Raw genomic sequence first — 20,103 nt, forward strand, 5'->3', positions numbered from 1 at the left:
AAGATTTGAGTAAAAATGTTCGATTTAAAAAAAATATATATATATTCAAAGAATAGCAAAAAGAATAACAGATCTACAAGCTCATAGCGTGCCGCGCTATGAGCTTGTACATCTGCTATTTTTGAATAGCCAAAGAAATCAAAAAATGATAGAGAGCGTGTTCCCCGGTTCGAAGGGGTTAAATCCCGGGATTTGCTTTGGGGAGCTTATATCCAGGGCCGAGGGTTTGGGAATTTCAAGGTACACACTGAGCAACGTGCTGTATCAGTGGGTTGCAGAGAGTGCGCTCAGTGGGGATGGGGGGGGGGGAATGGGGGGGAGCCTCCCTAGCTCCATTTAACACAGTTACACAGCGTGCTTTGTACTCAACGCTAGCCTTATTCCAACCATTTTCATGGATGATAAGCCAAATGTAAAAATACTCAGCCACTCACCCACCCACGAGGACAATAGACTTGGCGCTTTGAAAAAAACCTGGTTGAGTGTTAAACTTTTTTCCATCGCAGTTTTTTGGGCATCAGACACTCGTTGAATACTGTGTGTGTGTGTGTGTGTGGGGGGGGGTTTTGTCTCTTTTTAACCCATTAAGACCGGGAACGCATCTGTGTGAAATAGCAGATCTACAAGCTCATAGCGCGGCACCGAGTGTCGCGCTATGAGCTTGTAGATCTGCTATTTTTGAAAAATCCAGGACATTATTTGTGCAAATCTTTGAATATATATGTTTTTAAGCAAACATTTGTAAAATATTTTGTTCCAGGGACCCCCCAGAAGCAAAGATTTGAGTTACAAATGTTCACTTTAAAAACATATATATTCAAATATTTGAACACGTTTTCACGATTTTTCAAACAATAGCAGATCTACAAGCTCATAGCACGGCAATCGGTGCCGCGCTATGAGCTTGTAGATCTGCTATCTTTTAATAGCCAAATAAATCTAAAGTGACACACTGATGCGTTCCCGGTCTTAACGGGTTAAAGAAAGTAAAAATGTCAGGTGTTAATTTTAGCATGTAGGACAAAAGCATGGCATCACCTATATGGAATGTTTCCAAGGAAGGTCACGTCCATGGGCAGCGCGGAGACTTTCTTTACGCCTCCGTTTTCTCTCTCTCTCTCTCTTTTTTTTTTTTTGCTGTCTGTACTCCTCTCCTGCAGTCCTCTCTCTCTCTCTCCCCCCTTTCTCTCTCTCCATCTCTCTCTCTCGCGCGCGCTTTCTCCTTCTGTGGGATGCAAAGTCGGTCATGGTCACAGCCCTATGCCTGTGTCCCAGTGTCGGTGTGCAGCAGTAGCAGAGGAGCCCCCGGGCCATTTGACACCCAGGCTGTGGCGTCTAGCGTCCTGGGGCACCACTCTGTCCTCCACCTCTGGGTCACCTCACCTCTCCCCCGAGGCCTGATGGGGTGACAACCTCCACTCCCACCTTTCTTTTCTTTCCCAAAGACGCAAGGCCAAAATATCCTCTTCTATACAACAGCATTCTGCGTTGTTGCACTTATACTGGTTCCTATAACCCATTAAGACCTGAAGCCGATTCTACAAATGTCTTCTAAATCCTAACAGTTTTCTGAAAAACGTATGTTTCTATATCAGTGGTTTTCAAACTTTTTCATGTCAAGGACCACCAAAATGTATTTGTAAAATGTATTTGGCCGCGGACCCCCATCTAAAAATATTTTGTTCCAGGGACCCCCCCAGAAGCAAAGATTTGAGTTAAAAGTGATCACTTTAAAATAATGTATATATTCAAAGATTTTCACACATTTTCACGATTTTTTCAAAAATAGCAGATCTACAAGCTCATAGCGCGGCACTCGGTGCCGCGCTATGAGCTTGTAGATCTGCTATTTTTTGAATAGCCAAAGTGTAAAATAATGCTTTTTTAGCTCAAATCAAAAAGTGACACAGATGCGTCCCAGGTCTTCATGGGATAACGTCCGCATTCAATGGACTTTCATAGTAATAATCATAAATAATTAATTTATTTGTGTAGTCACTTTTCCAAAGCGCTTACAAAGTGCTTCACGCAGCTCATATGAAACAAATAAAAGCAATTAAAAGATTATTAATAACATAAAAAATGAATAAAAAATGACATGTAACAAACATTTACTGGCATGCACCACTTGCCCCAACGTAACTACCCTTTATTCCTTACAGCGGTAAAGAATAAAAGCAAAGTCTAAATGGGCCAGTAGTCTAAATGTTAATAAATATGCACACACATAAACCATGCGCACCACAACACACCTCATAGCCATTTTTTACATTAATCCATTAAGACCTGAAACGCATTTGTGTCACTTTTTAGATTTGAGCTAAAAATAATTATTTTACACTTTGGCTATTCAAAAATAGCAGATATGCAAGCTCATACAAGCTTGCAGATCTGCTATTTTTGAAAAATTATGAAAATGTGTATAAATCTTTGAATATATATTGTTTTAAAGTGAACATTTTTAACAAAATATTTTGAGATGGGGGTCGGCGGCCAAATAAGCATTGACATGAAAAAGTTTGAGCACCACTGATATAGAAACTTTTTTTTTCAGAATACTGTTTAGAAGACATTCATAGAATTGGCCTCAGGTATTAATGGGTTAAATGGTTCAGTCAGCATGGATAAATAAAGTCAACCATCCCAGCCAACCCTCGCGGAGAACAGAGATACCAGTGTGTGTGTGTGTGTGTGTGTGTGCGTGTGTGCGTGTGTGCGTGTGTGTGCGTGTGTGTGTGTGTGTGTGTGTGTGTGTGTGTGTGTGTGTGTGTGTGTGTGTGTGTGTGTGTGTGTGTGTGTGTGTGTGTGTGTGTGTGTGTGTTCTGTTCAAGAATATGGGGGGGGGGGGGGGGATTGGCTTTGAGGCAAAAGAAAATAAATAAAAAGGCATCGGGCTGTGGGACCATGCCTCATAATATACACCCACTCAGGGAAAACAGAAAACAGTGTGTGTGGTGTGCAATACGGGCCTATACCGATATAGTTGCAACACTCTGAACACGAACAGGAATGCATCATACCACAGACATATATACATGTGGATTTCCTCCTACTTGCTGTGTCAGGTGATGCTGCTACTTTCAGTCCTTCTCGGTAGAGAAAAAAACACCTTAGCTACACAAGTTTCTTGCAAAGTTATACTTCTGTAAATCGAGGCTGCAGGCGAGTTGCCACGGTGTCGTGAAAGAGCGATGGACTTGCTTGTGTATATCGTCCCGTTATTTTGTCCTGATTCAGTTCAGTGTTTGTAATCACGGTTCTTTCCGAAAATCCAGAAAACACAGTCGACAGTCTGTGCTTCGTGTGTGTGTGTGATCTCTATTCTTTTTTCTTTTTTCTTTCATTTAGTTGAGTTTTATTTGATGCGGACGATGCAATTTCACATAGTTCCAGTACAGATAATGTGCTGTACAGAGTGTAGAGCTATTGCTAATTTTCAACTATTTTCCATTGGGATTTATATATACCGTACAATGTAATTAAAATCACATTGCATATATTACAACTTTCATTATCATAAAACCACAATATACTACAGATATAAAATACAAATACAATAAAATGTTTCCAAGAGGAAAGACCTACTACGCTGTTCCATTATCAATTAGATGTTGTTTATTTGAACGTATATACCCTAAAGTGCTTTGTTTCATCCTACGCAGTAAAATCCTGAATGTGAACACTGACAGTGTATAATTGTACATTTTTGCTGTATAGCACTAATAGCTCTGAAACAGAAAATCCACCGATATCACACCAACATCCTCCTCAGCCCTGTCACAGAGTCCATAAAATCAGTTTCCTATGCATGCGTTGTAAAAGTTCGGTCCGCCAGGCCCCAAGCCTTTCTCTTAATTGCATCAGAGATTAGAATTTCCATTTTTCTAACACTGGGTGAAAACTTCCCTTGTTAACAAATGTCCAATATGCCCAAGACCATTTTTCCTTAGGGCTGCTCACAATTAGTGAGATGTGGTGGAAAACACAATGTTGAAGGAAATCGCACCAAGCTGTTGCTCTTAAAAAAGAAACGTCTGTCTGCCCGGCTGTCCGTCCGGCCATTAATTTTAATGCTGGAATACAGGGCCTGGTTATGGTGGCGCCAGTCTAAGCAAGGTATTTCAGACGTCCCTCTCCCCGGCAACTTTTTTGTGCTCCTCCTGGAGGACCCCACAGCGTTCCCAGGCCAGTGAGTTCTGGGTCCACCAATCAGATGGACCTACCCCGGGGGAAACTTCCAAGGGAAGGCACCCAGGAGGCATCCTGATCAGATGCCCGAACTATACCTCCACTGGCTCCTTTTTCGACATGGAGGTGCAGCGGCTCTACTCGGAGCTCCCGCCAGATGTCTGAGGTCCTCACCCTATCTCTAAGGCCAAGCCCAGAGGAAACTAAAGTTGGCCACTTGTATCAACAATCTCGTTCTTCTGGGCACTTCCCATAGGTGAGGGTTGAAACTTAGATTGACTGGTAAAATCGAAAGCCTTGCCGGCTCAGCTCAGCTCTTCACCGGTCTGGTAAAATGCCCACATTACTGAGTACGCAGCACCAATGCGTTTGTCCATCTCACGCTCCATTTTCCCCCTCGCTTATGAACAAGATCCCGAGGTACTTGAACCCCCTTCACTCTGGGCAGCGACTCACTCTCGACCCGGAGGGAGCAATCCACCGTTTTTCCGGCAGAGAAGCGTGGCCTCAGACTTGGAGGTGTTGACTCTCATCCCGAATGCGTCACACTCGGCTGCAAACCATCCCAGTGTGTGCAGGAGGCCACGGTCTGATGAAGTCAACAGAACCACATCATCTGCAAAGAGCACAGATTCAATTCTGAGGTCCCCAAACTGAACCACCCTTCTCCCCTCGGCTGTGCCTCGAGACCCTGTCCTTGAATAACACGAACAGAATTGGTGACAAGTGGCAACCTTGGCGGAGTCCAACTTCCACTGAGAGCTCTTAAAAAAACATAAAACAATACTCTTTTTGACAGGGAAATAGTTCAATGATTGATGTCCAGAATTAATAAAATAATGGAAACAATTAAAAAAGCTGTAACTAACTCTGCCTGCCGTGTCCTTTATCTTCTGGTCTGATTATAGTTAGATATTATTATATAACTTAGTACTTATTGAAAACGGTTTCCAATTTAATGTCACCTCTGGGCTTAAACAAGCAGGAAAGCAGTCAGCGTTACATGCCAATGTTGCAGTAGCATCTTGTACACCTGTGACCTCTGCTCACATGGCACAGCCTCTTCCTTCCTTCCTCTCTCTCTCTCGCTCTCTCTCTCTCTCTCTCTCTCTCTCTCTCTCTCTCTCTCTCCCTTTCCCCCTCTTTCTCATTCTCTCTCCGTCTCTCTCTCTCCTCTCTCTCTGGCGGGTGCTGTGCTCCGCTTGGTGATGAAGTAGGGGAGCCTTCAGCAGAAATAACACTGCACCACCTGAGTCCTCATCAGAGGCGCTGCGCTGCACATATCCCATCAGTGCGCCTCACTAAGACAAATCTCCCTGTGCCGGCCATATTCCCAGCATAGAGAGAGAGGCGAGCCAGGCAGCGCGGGGACCCTGGAGGGCCATGCAATCACACACCCACCCCCACCCACCCACCCACCCCCCCAATGCCAGCTCTCCACCTCCTGACAGATTAGCTTCTTGCCGAACGCTTCGCACAGTGAACAGGACAAAAGAGAATGAGAGGAGGTTGTAGGGGTTGTGGAGGGGTAGGAGTAAAAACGCTAAAACGCTTTATGATATTCAGTGCTCCGTGTGCGCAGGAGCGTGGCGGCGAGAGAGATTGTTGCTTGGTCAGCCCTTTTTTTCAGCATCATCCTCTGAGAGCGAGAGCCGTCACATGTGAGTTGTGTCAACGGCGGTACCGATAGCACCCTGACTCCCTCTGGCTATATGGGGGGGCTGATTGAAGGGCCTTATTGTGTTTGTGTTGCAACTCCGAGACATGCCGTGGCCGAGGCTTGGAGGAGAGGAGAGAGGACAAGAAAGAGAGAGAGAAGAAGAGATGCTGGGTACAGTTGGGTTGTGGGGGGGTGGCTGTTGTGAGGGAGACAAATGATCAGGGAGAGGCTGCCGATGCACTCGGGCCACCGCCGTTGACCTTGTGCTGTGCACGCCGCTGTCAGGCACAGCTCCCATGGCGTGGGGGGCTGTGCCCGGCATCACTGACCCCTTTTCTGCATCTCCCCTTCTCCTCTTTCTCCTCCGTCATCTTCCGTCTCTCCTCTCTCTCTCACCCCCTTTCCTTGTGTCTCGCTCTGTCACCCTCCGTCCCCGGCTCTCCTTTTCACCTCTCTTTCTAAATGCCCCCCCCCCGCCCCCCCCCCCCCCCCCTCTCTTTCTCTTTTCTTAACACACTCTCTGTCTCCCCCTCTCTTTCATCTCCGCTATGATTAATAGGTATAGCAGCCAAATCAATAGTGCATTTGTAGAAACTGCACACTAAATAGATTAAATGTACCAGCTGCCATCCGCCTGCTACTTTAGGCCAGAACAGCCCTATCATTTATGATTAAGACCTGTTCATAACCTGGGATTTAATGTCCGTAGATCCCTCTCCTCCTCGTCTCGTCTCTCTCATCAGGCAGCAGCAGCGGTTGGGAGGAGGGCATCTAGGCGTAGATTTATTTATTCACAACTTTATTTGTTTACGTTTCTGACACCTCTCCCGTTGTGGTGTGTTTTCTGCTCACACACAGCTGTTTCCACTCCCCAACCCCACCACCCCCACCGTCTACTTCTCAGCCGCCGTCTCCTCCTCCTCCTCCTTCCACACATCTGCTGTGTTACTTGATGTGTGTGTGAGCGTGAGCATGTACACCTGTGTGTTGAGTGAGACACCTGTGTGTGTGCGTGTGTGCGTGCGTGCGTGCTTCGGAGGGGGCTTTTATCCAAGCTTGTGTATTAACCACAGTGGTGGAAAAAGTACTCACGTTTTCTACTTGAGTAAAAGTATCAATACTGCAATGTAGAATTCCGTTACAAGTAAAAGTCCGCAATTCAAAATGTACTTGAGTAAAAGTACAAAAGTAATGGCATCAAAATGTACTTGAATTACCAAATGTAAAAGTACTAATTATGTCAGAATGTCACATTTCGAGTTTTTTTCAAATGTATAAAAATCTTGTATGAAAAAAAACACAGGCATGCATGGGTTCAATGAGAGGAGTTACGGACTGTTCACTATTAGAATGAAGGGTCAATGGAGGATTTATGAAATAAAAAGGCCTGGCCCTCCCAGTGATAGAAAGGTTTTTTTTTCCTTGACCAAGTGATTGAATTTCTTTTTATAAAATTGACTCTCCCCCACCAAATAATTATAAACAATGGCATAACAATGGCATTGAGTGATGTGTTGCAATGATTTTATAGTTAAGGTAAAATGGCAAATGTGTTGATAGTAGAAACCATGATGTAATCATTTATGTGGGACCTCAACTGAAATAAGTCCTTGGACTTTTTGTGATATCCTGATATATACTGTACTGTAATTTGTACCAGAAATTATCAAATAAAATAAAATAAAATCATAATAAAATGGAAGCCATGCACATGGTTTGTGTGCCATTGTTGTAAGGCAGCAGCAGCCCCTCCATTTGATTCCAGTCTCACTTTAGACTAGAGTTATCTTCATTTTTCTCCAAATTTAAAATACACTATGTATGCCCCCCCTCCCCTGTTTTCCTCCAGGGTACTCATCCCGTACATTTTTAACTGTCCCTTAGGAGAATCTCAGCACTCTGTTATTAGCCCATTGAGACCTGAAGCCGATTCTACATGTCTCCTAAATCTCAACAGTATTCTGAAAAACATATGTTTCTATATCAGTGGTGCTCAATCTTTTTCATGTCAAGGACCCCCAAAATTGTATGTATTTGGCCGCGGACCCCCATCAAAATATGTTGTTCCAGGGACCCCCCAGAAGCAACTATTTTAGTTAAAAATGTTCGCTTTAAAAATATATATATTCAAAGATGTGCACACATTTTCACGATTTTTCAAAAATAGCAGATCTACAAGCTCGTAGCGCGGCACTCGGTGCCGCGCTATGAGCTTGTATATCTGCTATTTTTGAATAGCCCAAAGTGTAAAATAATGCTTTTTAGCTCAAATCTAAAAATGGCACAGTTCCAGGTCTTAATGGGTTAGAGTGCTGAGATTCTCTTTTGAAGAAAACTTTTGTTTTTTGTACTTTCATGGGAGTCATCATCAGTTTGATGGCATCCTGGAGATCATTAAAGAAGACATCAATGCTGAGTCTGTCGGCAATGTCATATTGAATGTGAATGATGCTTTGAATGTGACGACCTGGTAAATTCTGATAGATTGTCATTGGCTGTCAGTGTACCTGTCGTTCATCAAAGCGCACTCCCAAAGTGATCCCAAAGTCAAAGATATAGTTTGCCTGCTTTCATTGTCATTGTAGTTGTGGTGGTGTGGATGCCATCCACTTGAGTTAGAACAAAATGATATACCGTATTTTCCGCACTATAAGGCGCACCGTCAGTGCGCCTTATAGTGCGGATGCGCCTTATAATGCGGTGCGCCCTATATATGAAAATAATACATTTATTGAAGGTGCGCCTTATACTCAGATGCGCCTTATAGTGCGGAAAATACGGTAGTTGTTTTAAGTGTTAGGTTTAGTAATGTATCTCTATGGACTATGACTATTATAAGCGAATGCAATTTTGCAATGTCCTCAAAAGTTTTCAAAGCGTGTGCGTGCGTGAGCCTGTGTGTGTTTGTGTGTGTGTGTGTGTGTGTGTGGAGATAAAAATAAAAATAAAAATAAAAAGGAAACCGCAAAACAAAGTGATATCATTGAAAAGGTTAACCGTGTTCATGGAGACAGGAAGGGGCCGGCCAGGATGAAGTGCGAAAGCGCTTTGGCATGCGGGATCAGACCCTCTGAGCGCGCATGCAGCTCCCAGGGCACACGGTGGTGAAGGGCGGGTAGGGATGTGAACAGGCCTCCCGTATTACGCTGCACACACGGCTTGAAACAGCACCACAGCAGAGCAGAGCAGAGCTGAGCAGAGCTGAGCTCACACTATGGCTGTCAGGCCAGTCTTGCCTGGCTGCTATGCAGCTCACATCCACCCTCTGAGTCCAGGGCTCAGAGCAGCAGGGCTGAGCGAGAGAGCACTTCAACCACTCTCTCTCTCTCTCCTCCTCCTCCTCATCCTCGGCGGAACTCAGCCACCGCTGTCAGAGACAGACAGAGAGAGAGAGAGAGGGGAGGAAGAGAAGGGGGTTGGCGGTGGGGGTGGAGGAGCGGAAAAAGTACAAAGAGAGAGACGTCAGGTGCAGACAGGCAGGGTGGAGGATAAAACTACTACCGCTGTGAATGTCGAGGCCCCTGATTTGGGATTCATATCGTATTGTTTGTTAGGAGAGCTCGACAGCGGATGGCTGGAGCGTGAGGGCAAATGAAGGGGCAGAATTATAAACCCTACCGTAGGCCTGTGTATCTTTTCATTATTTCTTACATCGGTTCTGAAAGGCGGGCTAAGGTCATCACAGGACTTGTAAGCTTTCAAGGTTTCATAGGTCAGAGCATGTTACAGTCACAGGCAATGGCTCTGAAAGAGGAGGGGAGTGTTTGAGAATGTGACCCTCGTAATAGGCAGGAGGTTGCAAGTGTTGGCGTGGCCCTTGTATTGATAGATGTGGGTTGGAATTGAGGTCTTGACCCCTCTCTTTAGAAGAGAACATATTATCTGTATCCTTTTTCAACCTGTGGTCTCTTTATATGGCCCCCGGGGTTGGAATATGGGCTCATGGCTGAAGAGTTGGTAGTTCAAATTGTCGACCAGGCCCCCAACACCCAATCTCCGCAACATGGGTGACCGCCTGACCGGGCTTTCTGCTCTACTGCCCCACCACGCCTGTGGAATGCCCTCCCCGACCACTTGAGAGCCCTGCAATCTATTGATGCTTTTAAAAATGGATTCAAAACATTCCTTTTTTAACTAAGCTTAACTAAGCTTTTTCTTATGTCTTTTAATCCGTTTTTAATCGACTTTTTCCCTCAAGAAAGGGTCTTCTTGTTGGGTTTCTTTCCCTTGATTTTGTTATTTTTGTGCCTTTTGATTTAAACCCTGTAGCAGTTATGTTAGGTTATAAATCAAATGTATTATTATTATGATCCCTGATCTTAAAGGGATATTTCACTTTCAAACATGTTTGGGGTCATTTTAACGTCTACCCAGGTTTTTGTGAGCATCCCAGACAGTTTTTAAGTTGCTTGATTCAGTATTTAGATTCGATATTCATTTTATCAGACATGCCCTTTTCCTATTCAACCCCATTGTAACTTCAAATTCCATTTTAACCATGTTTGACTCATTGAAAAATGAAAACACCCGTCCTTGGTTCTGGTGGTACTTTTACATTTTATTAATTTAATAAAATGTATGAAAAAAGTAATTGAAAAAACTTGGCCTTCCCCTTAAAAGGACAATGTCAGTCACCAGAACCAAGGACGGGTGTTTTTGATGAATTTATCATGGTTAAAATTAAGTTTGAAGTTACAATGGGTTTGTATAGGAAGGTCAAAAAAAGATAAAAGAATATCAAATATCTAAATACTGAATCAAGCTAAAACTGTCTGGGTTGCTCACAAAAGCCAGAGTAGACGTTGTTTGAAATGTTTGAAAGTGAAATATCCTTAGACCCGTTCTATACGAGGCAAAGCACATGTAATCATAGCCATCTCTGCTCACGAGGAGACTTATCCTCCTTTCATGGAAGCAACACTCTCCACCCAGCTTTACCAGATGAATTAAAGAGACTATGTATTTCTTGAAACTAGATAAAATAAAATACACACTTAAAGGGTCTTCAAGGAGATTTGGACCCCCTTCCTTGACTATTAAGAGAGTTTACAGGTGCCACTTAACGAGGAGGCCTGAGTGGATGGAGCACTATAGGCGAAACAGCATGGGTTCCCCTTTCCCTCCTTCCCTTACTGTACCTTCCCTCTCTTCTTCCTTTTCTTTTGCTTTCCTTTTCCTTTACTATTCTACTCAGACCTTCTCTCTTTCCTTCTTTTTCTCTCCTTTATTTTGTATTTTTTAAACATTTGTGAGTTATACAAAACAAGATAATTGTTGGTAACATATAAATGTATATTTCTTAATTTGGTAAGAGTATGTTAATACAGTATAACTAGCACATCTACAGTTGTTCGAGGTCTACCTACTCTTCCATTCAAAAGGTTTGACCCATTTGACCATAGTTTGACCCATTTGACCCAAAAAGTTTGACCCATTGTGCCAGGTAGGACACTTGCAGAGTGGTTGACAATGTCAATACATTGATTTTAAGCAGTGGCGTGCACAGACATTTTGAGGGGCAGGTGCTCAAGTAAATTATACTTTTTTTTGTTTACTTGGTTGTTTACTTTTTTCCCTCTACACCTATACCTCTTTGCCAAAAATAGTCGATCTACAAGCCCACAACGCCTCGCAGCGCGAGGCGTTGTGGGCTTGTAGATCTGCTATTTTTGGCTAAAGTTCTCCTCAGAAAAGGGATTCTAGGTTTCGAGTGGTTATGGTAAAAAGAAAAATCATATCACATAAAGATTTGGCGGACCCCCTGTAGTAACTCTGAGGACCCCCTAGGGGTCCCGGACCCCCTGTTGAAGACCCCTGCTGTAAACTGAAAAAAAAAAAACTTTTTCTTCTTTTTTTCAAAAGGGCACTTCTGGTCAAGAGGGCAAAGGGCAGGTGCTCTAGCACCACCTAGAGTCTATCTGTGCACGTCCCTGGTTTGAAGCGAACGTCATATCGAATGCGCCACCATATTTACTGTAGCTATTGCAATTACTGTACCTCTCCTGCAACAGACGTAAGCAAAACCTACGGATTGTAGCTTTAATGACATTAATGCCTGTAAGGCACCCGCAAACCAGCTCTAGGGTTACTGTTACTGCGGAGGCCGAGCAGTAGAATGCTGTCATCAAGTTTTGCAAAGAGAACGGAAAAGCGTTTTTTTTTTTTGGTCTATAATTGCTTGGAAATGAGAGTCACTGAAATTCTCCTCTATGATATAGTAGATTGTCAGCACTTTTGGGTAATGGCAGAATGTACTCCCGTCATCGCATGGCTGGCCCCGGGGCTTTTAGAGTTAATAGCTGACTACAAGTGTCAGGTCACGTGAAGTCATTCTCTGGCGATGGCAGCAAATGATCTTGAGATCAGCATCCAGCCGAGTCTTCCCCTTGGCCCACCTCATTAAATATTCATCCACTCACAATCTATGTGTGCGCGATCGATGCGTTGTGCTAACACAGAGGTTGGGTTCCAGCGCTGGCATCGCTGTTGTGATTAACCCTTTAAGACCGAGAACGCATCTGTGTCATTTTAAGATTTCTTTGGCTATTCAAAAATAGCAGATCTACAAGCTCATAGCGCGGCACCAAGTGCCGCGCTATGAGCTTGTAGATCTGCTATTTTTTTCTAATTGTGAAAATGTGGGCAAATCTTTGAATTTTTTTTTTTTTTTTTCAAAGCAAACATTTGTAACTCAAATCTTTGCTTCTGGGGGATTCTACAAATGTCTTCTAAATCCTAACAGTTAAAAAAAGAATGATGTTGCTATAATCAGTGGTTCTCAAACTTTTTCATGTCAAGGACCCCAAAATTATATGAATTTTGGCCTTGGACCCCCATCTCAAAATATTTTGTTCCAGGGACCCCCCAGAAGTTGTAATAGAGTTAAAAATGTTCGCTATGGAAAAATAGATATTCAAAGATTTGCACACATTTTCACGATTTTTCTAAAACAAAATAGCAGATATACAAGCTCATAGCGCTGCATTCGGTGCCGCGCTATGAGCTTGTATATCTGCTATTTTTGAATAGCTCACATAAATCTAAAATTACACCAGGTCTTAATGGGTTAATATGGCAGTTAGCCACAATGCTCCTTACCCACGATGGTCAATATGTCATTATCTCCACACTTTGGCAGTGTGCTGCTGGCTAAGGAAAGCTGACCGTGTGAATGATCACACACGCACACACACACACACACACACACACACACACACACACACACACACACACACACACACACACACACACACACACACACACCAAAGAGTAATCTAATGTGTAAATCTCACAACATTGACCAAACAATAATGAATTGTATTTAACCACATTAACCCTGGAATCCCTACTTTTGATCAAACATTTTCACCATTTTCAAAAACTCCAAAGATTTTTCAGAATTTTTCACAATATTCTCAAAGCTTTCAAGCTTTAACAAAAACATTTTTTGTTTCATCCAAAAAATATCACCTCTGAGTGGTTAACCCATTAAGACCTGAGGCCGATTCTACGAATGCCTTATAAATCAGTAGTTTTTGTGCCAAGGACCCCCAAAATTATATGTATTTGGCCGTGGACCCACCTCTGAAAATGTTTTGTGCCAAGAACCCCCAGAAGAAAAGATGTACGTGATACATTTTTTTTTAGCAGATGTGCAAGCTTGCAGTACGGCACGAAGTGACGCGCCGTGAGCTTGTATATCTGCTATTTTTGAGAACTTCTGTTCTAAACCAATGTTCTAAATCCTAAGAGTTCGGGGAAAAACCTTTGTCCCAATATACATGTAGCTAAAATCTAAAATGACACGGAGGTTAAAGTGGTAATTTTTGCGGAGGCTTGGATTGGAGTGTGTTGGCGTGTTTGTGTGATGTTATGTGACTGCGTGGTGTTATCACCCCCTCACTGCTTCTGTGCATGTGGAAACATAGCAGTTTCTGATGAAGGTCGACAGACCGGAACGTCAACAAAGATTTTCGATTAGCATTTTAAAAGATTGTTTTTAACCTGAGAGAAGAAAGTATTGCCTCACCTTCCTTTCCTGCGGTGTCTAGCTAGATCCTTTAGTTGTGCTTACTGCAATGCTTAGGAATGCTTACTGCTTCACAAACGTAGCATGTTTACTAGACAGCTTATCCCAAGAGGCATACATTATGTTTGTTTCATGTTATATTTACAGAGAACTGCTGTTAACTATATTTAGTTTTTGGGCTTGTTGTAAGGGCTTGTAAGGTAAGGGCTTGTGAGGTATTATGTGACTTGAAACTTGAAGTCTCATGTTAAGAGGGCTCAAGTCAAGTCACAAGTCATTGGCGTTCAAGTCCCAAGTCGAGATCAAGTGATCAAGCAAGTCTTAAAGGGATAGTTCACAAAAAAAACATATTTTTTTCTATCGATTAGACACCCCATGGAGACTTGAATTTATGGATATTTTTTCATTTTTTGTCGCACTCCTAAGCCAATAATTTGATGACCAGCGGCAGTGTTGGGAAAGTTCACTTAAAATATGAACTAGTTCAAAGTTCAGTTCACAAATTTTAAAATGAACTAGTTCAAAGTTCAGTTCATAATTCAAAATTTTGAACTAAAGTTCATGGTTCAAAAAATGAACTAGTTCAGTTCTTTTTCGTTCTTTTTTTTCAATATATATTAGTGCTGTCAGGCGATTAAAATTTTTAATCGCGATTAATCGCATGATTTGTGTAGTTAATCGCGCGATTAATCGCTTATTAATCGCATATTTTTATTGTCTCAAACTTGAATGATTAACTGAAAAGCAGTGCATTGTATTGTATTGTATATGGAGCAGGATGCATCCGAATCTATTATTTATTATTATTACTATACTTTTATTTTTTATCCAATACATTATAAAACCAATGTTATTTATTTAATTTTCTTATACATTATATCCTCTCTGGTGTACATACACAAAGCACCCTATATTTATTATTTCCAGTGGTGTAAAGTAACTAAGTACATTTATTCAAGTACTGTACTTAAGTACAATTTTGAGGTACTTTTACTTTACTAGAGTATTAGCAGTTTTCAGTACTTACTTACTTCTACTCTACATCTCAGAGGCAAATATTGTACTTATTTTTAATTATTTGAAAACTGAAGTTACTAGTTACTATGTAGATTTTGCAAATACATGAATCACTTCAGCCCTATTTAAGTTTTGGCTATTGGAAAATAGCCGATCTACAAGCTCACAACCTATACCTCTATGCTCACAACAGGTCACGGTGCGACACAGTGAGCTTGTAGATCTGCTATTTTCTAAAGATTTTCATTCATCTTGGTGGGAGGCCTACTTTTCTTGGACGCTTTTTTTCTCTCTGCCAAAAATAGCAGATCTACAAGCTCACAACGCGTCGCGCTGCAACACGTTGTGAGCTTGTAGATCGGCTATTTTTGGCTTATGTTCCCCCCATCTGGGGTTCATGTGGTTAATACTAATGTAATGCATAATAATGTAATGGTGTTTTAATTTTTCATTCATCTTGGCGGGGGGGCTGGGGGCTTGTCAAAGTGAGTGTATGACACTGTTAACATCAAAAGCCAGGTGCAGAAGTCCACTTTTAATGGCAAAATAAAGTCGGGTCGGACGTCCAGACTACAATACGTTCATTCAGAGGTTCGGGGGCCGGGGCTACCGTCCTAAAGTCGGCTGTAGGCTACGGTGCACGACGCATCAGCCACGGTCCGGACATGTTGTTGTAACATCCCAAACTCATTTCGCCGTTCCGCGGTGTTTACTTTATTAATTCAGCCCAGCTTCAAGTTAATTTTGTCGGCAGTGAAGCCAAGGAAACAACACCGATACTTTGGAAGAGACACAAGTCAACTTCCAAATGCTTGTGGCCGGGAAATGAGCTTCGCAGAGCGGATAAAGTGTCAGCTCTTCGCCCTGGCCGAGTGGCCGTAACTGTCTGTGCTGTTCACTAGCTGTCGCTGCAATGAGACTGTTCACTCGGAGTCGGTCTCCGCGCTGCGCACATGAATGTGAGACGCCGCCTTGCTTTTCTCTTTTTTTGGCTGATGGTGCGTTCAAGACGCCTCGGAAACACAGAATAGGATGAAATACAACATGACAAACCGATGTAACCATGGAATTTTGGGACACTCTTGAACGAAGTTTGAACGAAGAGAGAACGCCGTTCACAAACGCCAGAATGAACGCGTTCACAATAACGTTCATCTAGCGGATATACAGTACGTTCAGTTCACGTTCGCCCAAAATACGAACGAGTTCATGAACGATCGTTCACTGAACGCGTTCAGGCACAACACTGACCAGCGGACTGGTCGGCTCCGGTACTGGAACCGCTGCCGGTCATCAAATTATTGGATTCTGGTTCCCACTACTACAGTAGCTAACAATGCATCGTGATTGTAGATTTTGTCTTTTAGCCAAGTAACACCCAATTGGAGTATAATAAAGCTTGTTTATTGTTGCTTGTTGTTGAATGCAACTGGTACTGACACTGGCTCCTCTCTCCTAGGTTTTCCCAATGAGCCTGCAGCAGACATAGCTCTGAACACAGTCAAGAGCTGGATCGAGGAGAACTCTGATAAGGTAGGAGAAATGGTGGATTTTTTTTACTCGATACTCAAGTAAAGTACCTCCAAATTGTGCTTATGTACAATACTTGAGTAAATGTACTAAGCTACTTTCCACCACTGGGTAGGATGTGAACTCAGATGAAATGTGGGTCAAGTGGAAGCTGTTCAGGGAGGAGTTGTCTATCCATCTCTTGTCTCTTGTCCAGTATTCTGAAGGGAGTCGATGTGACCACTACAAAACACTACAGAACACTCCCATGGCTCCCGTATCAGACAGGCTTCATATCGACACACTAGACTTCAATTTATAACAACACACCACATCTATGTTCTAAACGGAGTGTTCCTTTAAAATTGTAACGTGTAGAAACTGACCTTTTTAAGATATCGTCAGACTTTCTCCGGATTATACCATGTGCTTGCCTCCTTTCATCAGTCTCTTGGTTTGTGGCCTGTAAGCATTTTTTTTAAATTAAAGACAATTCTGAGACTAATCGGACCTTCAATGTACCTGTTGATTTTTTTTTAATGGGTCTATGCCTGGAGAGAAAGAGAGCACTTTTCTCTGTTCTGTTCTGCCAAGCTTGAAAGAACGTTAACACATCAGTCCAAATGACCAGAAAGTATAATTATAGGCTTCCAAAGGACAGGAAGTCCAATAGTCTATTAATGCCCAGTCATTCATGCTTAGACTCCTGATCCATTTTGCTATCAAATTTAATTTATACATGAAGCAAAATATCTGATCTGAAATGCCTTGAAGACATAATAGAATCATTATTTTAACTAAAAGGGGCACAGCAAATGATCTGACAATGCCGTGCGAATTATTGTGATTTTAGGTATTGATGATCCTGCACGGTTGTCCTTTAAAAGCACTTTCACTGAGGCAGATGATATCAATTTTCCTTACATGATAGGCACCGGGAACACATCTGTGTCATTTTAAGATTTCATCGGCTATTCAAAAATAGCAGATATACAAGCAGCATTGAGTGCCGCGCTATGAGTTTTTTGAAATATCGTGAACATTTGTGAAAATCTTTGAATACATATATACATTTTAAAGCGAACATTTTTTAACTCCGATCTGTTCTCCCTGGAACAACATATTTTGAGATGGGGGTCCGCGGCCAAATACATATCATTTTGGGGGTCCTTGACATGGAAAAAGTTTGAGGACCACTGATTATAGCAACATAAGTTTTTAAAAACTGTTTTAGAAGACATTTGTAGAATCCCCAGAAGCAAAGATTTGAGTAAAAAATGTTCGCTTAAAAATATTTTTCAAAAATAGCAGATCTACAAGCTCATAGCGCGGCACTCGGTGCCGCGCTATGAGCTTGTAGATCTGCTATGTGGCACCGGCGGTCTCTCTGGTAGGAGACACAAAGGAGACTCTTTGTGTCTCCTACCACCAGAGAGACCGCCGGTAATCAAATTATTGCCTTAGGAATGCGATAAAAACAAAACAATCTCCATGACCTCAATGCTTCATGGAGTGTGTAATTGCATTGATAGAAAATAAGTAATCTTTTGGGTGAACTTCTCCTTTTTAAGTGGATAAATCAAAGCTAAATACATACAGTATAGCCGCATACTCCTACAGCAAACCTCACTCACTGGCGTATGACATGGCTTGTTGTGAGTAAATGAAACAGGAGTTGTAATTGTTCATCTCCTCGATGCACTATTCATCAGCTGTTTATGACGTTGTTTATCATCAGAATGATTCTGTCCTTAACATTCTATTGTAAGGGATGCCGAACAGAGAGAGGGATCTATCAAACCGTGTAAGCCAGTGAGCGATTATAACCTCTGGGGTCATCTCTGTGGATGACACCAGCATTTATATCATGTCACCGTGGATTGAGGTGCCTTGTAAAGCCTCCATCCTAACGTGACACAGCATCCGTCAACCATGGTGTTATACGGATGCTGTGTTGAATGAATGCACTGGCACTGTTCTGCTGCTGGATCCATGCTGTTGATGTGCTGTGTAGCTCTGACACGTGTTCCTTTGCCTGATGATCGTCGTAACATGCAACTAGGGGGGGATCCATCATCGGCACTGTAGCGTTAGCCCATTAAAACCGGGAACACGTCTGTGTAACCACTTATTTTATACTTTGGGCTATTAAAAAATAGCAGATCTACAAGCTCATAGCGGAGCATCGAGTACTACGCGCTATGAGCTTGTAGATCTGCTACTCTTGAAAAATGTTGTGCAAATCATTGAATATATACAAAGCAATCTTTTTTTACTCAAATCTTTGCTTCTGGGGTCCCTGGAACAACATATTTTGAGATGGGGGTCCGCGGCCAAATACATATAATTTTGGAGACCCTTGACATGAAAAAGTTTGAGAACCACTGATATATAGCAACATAAGTTTTTTTTAAAAACTGATTTTGAATACATTTGTAGAATCCCCAGAAGCAAAGAATTTAGTTAAAAATGTTCTCAATTTTTAACAATTTTTCAAAAATAGCAGATCTACAAGCTCATAGCGCGGCACTCGGTGCCGCGCTATGAGCTTGTATATCTGCTATTTTTTAAATAGCCAAAGAAATCTAAAAATGTCACAGACGTATTCCCGGTCGTAATGGGCTAAGAGGGTTTTATACGGCTTATTGCTGACTGTAAATAACGCGCTAATGTGCAAAGCCGACTTTTGGGGCGTTCGTTCCACCACCACGGCCACTATCAGCGGGTCGCATGGAGACGAGACCGTTCTATCCTGAGACAGCAGACAATTTTAGTGATACGCCCGTGATCTATTATCTGTGTATCTACCGTGTCTGTCTCTCTCTGACGTGGGTGGATTGACTGGAAAAATATTGCAATTGATGCAGAGTGAGTATAGGACGTCTGTGGAGGCTTGTCCTTAACGCTGCTTGGCAAAGCTCCGCAGGAGATGGATTTTAAACTCAAAGCTCTAGACCAAGAGTGAATAAGCTTTTAAGGAGATCAGGTGGAATAAAATGCTACCTTTTTTGCCTAGAACCCCGGGCAGAATTTACCTAAAGGTTTGGAAATCCTTCCATTCAAACCACAGACCAACATGCACTGGTGGGAGCAAAAAAAGGCTTCTTTAATTTCCAGTCCATATTTGCTGTAAGACGCCTTTGAAATATGTACAGTCATTATAGTAATGCATTGTGTTTATGAAAAGGGCTACAAGATGCCTTCTCAATTAGCAGTATCAGCGTGAGTTTCTCAATCACACCCTGAGCTGCCCGACTCCCTGCTTTGTTTGAGTTGAGAAGAACAATTTATCACAGTTAGCATTTGGTTCGATATGACAAGCTCACTATCAAAGTGATTGATAGCTGACATGTGACCTTCTGTGGGCGCTGCTGTGTTGCACTCTGATGTGAACTTGGTGAATGTCTTCTCTGCAGTAGCTTTGTATGTCAGCATGTCCTACAAGCTGTAAGACACGCTGTTGGCTGCACATGAACTTGCTCATTGTGTTTTACGTTTCCACAAAAGCGGGACGCTCCCCGTTCTGAAAAATGGAGCCATTGCGGAAGTGTCTTAAACCGGCATTCTGTTGTAATGGCTAGCAGGGGATGACACAAATAATTATCAGATTGTATAAAAGTCTATCAGATAATTACCATAGTTCTCATTTGATTTATTACCATAGTAAACACTTTCCTAATGAGTTTATGTTCTAATTTGC

The 20,103-nt window shown here is 42.4% G+C and overlaps 1 protein-coding gene across 2 annotated transcripts in view; it reads left to right on the forward strand.

Annotated features, from left to right (window-relative positions):
- The window catches only part of macrod2 (mono-ADP ribosylhydrolase 2), an 839,875-nt gene that overhangs the window by 660,972 nt on the left and 158,800 nt on the right, over positions 1–20,103 (forward strand). For both annotated transcript variants that reach the window (XM_084075313.1, XM_084075314.1), the window contains exon 8: positions 16,354–16,427. In XM_084075313.1, the coding sequence (XP_083931439.1) occupies positions 16,354–16,427 (74 nt within the window). The remainder of the gene's footprint in view (positions 1–16,353; positions 16,428–20,103) is intronic.

The sequence above is a fragment of the Gymnoscopelus microlampas genome (assembly GCF_963454915.1).
Source record: "Gymnoscopelus microlampas genome assembly, chromosome: 13".
In the NCBI taxonomy this organism is placed as follows: Eukaryota; Metazoa; Chordata; class Actinopteri; order Myctophiformes; family Myctophidae; genus Gymnoscopelus; species Gymnoscopelus microlampas.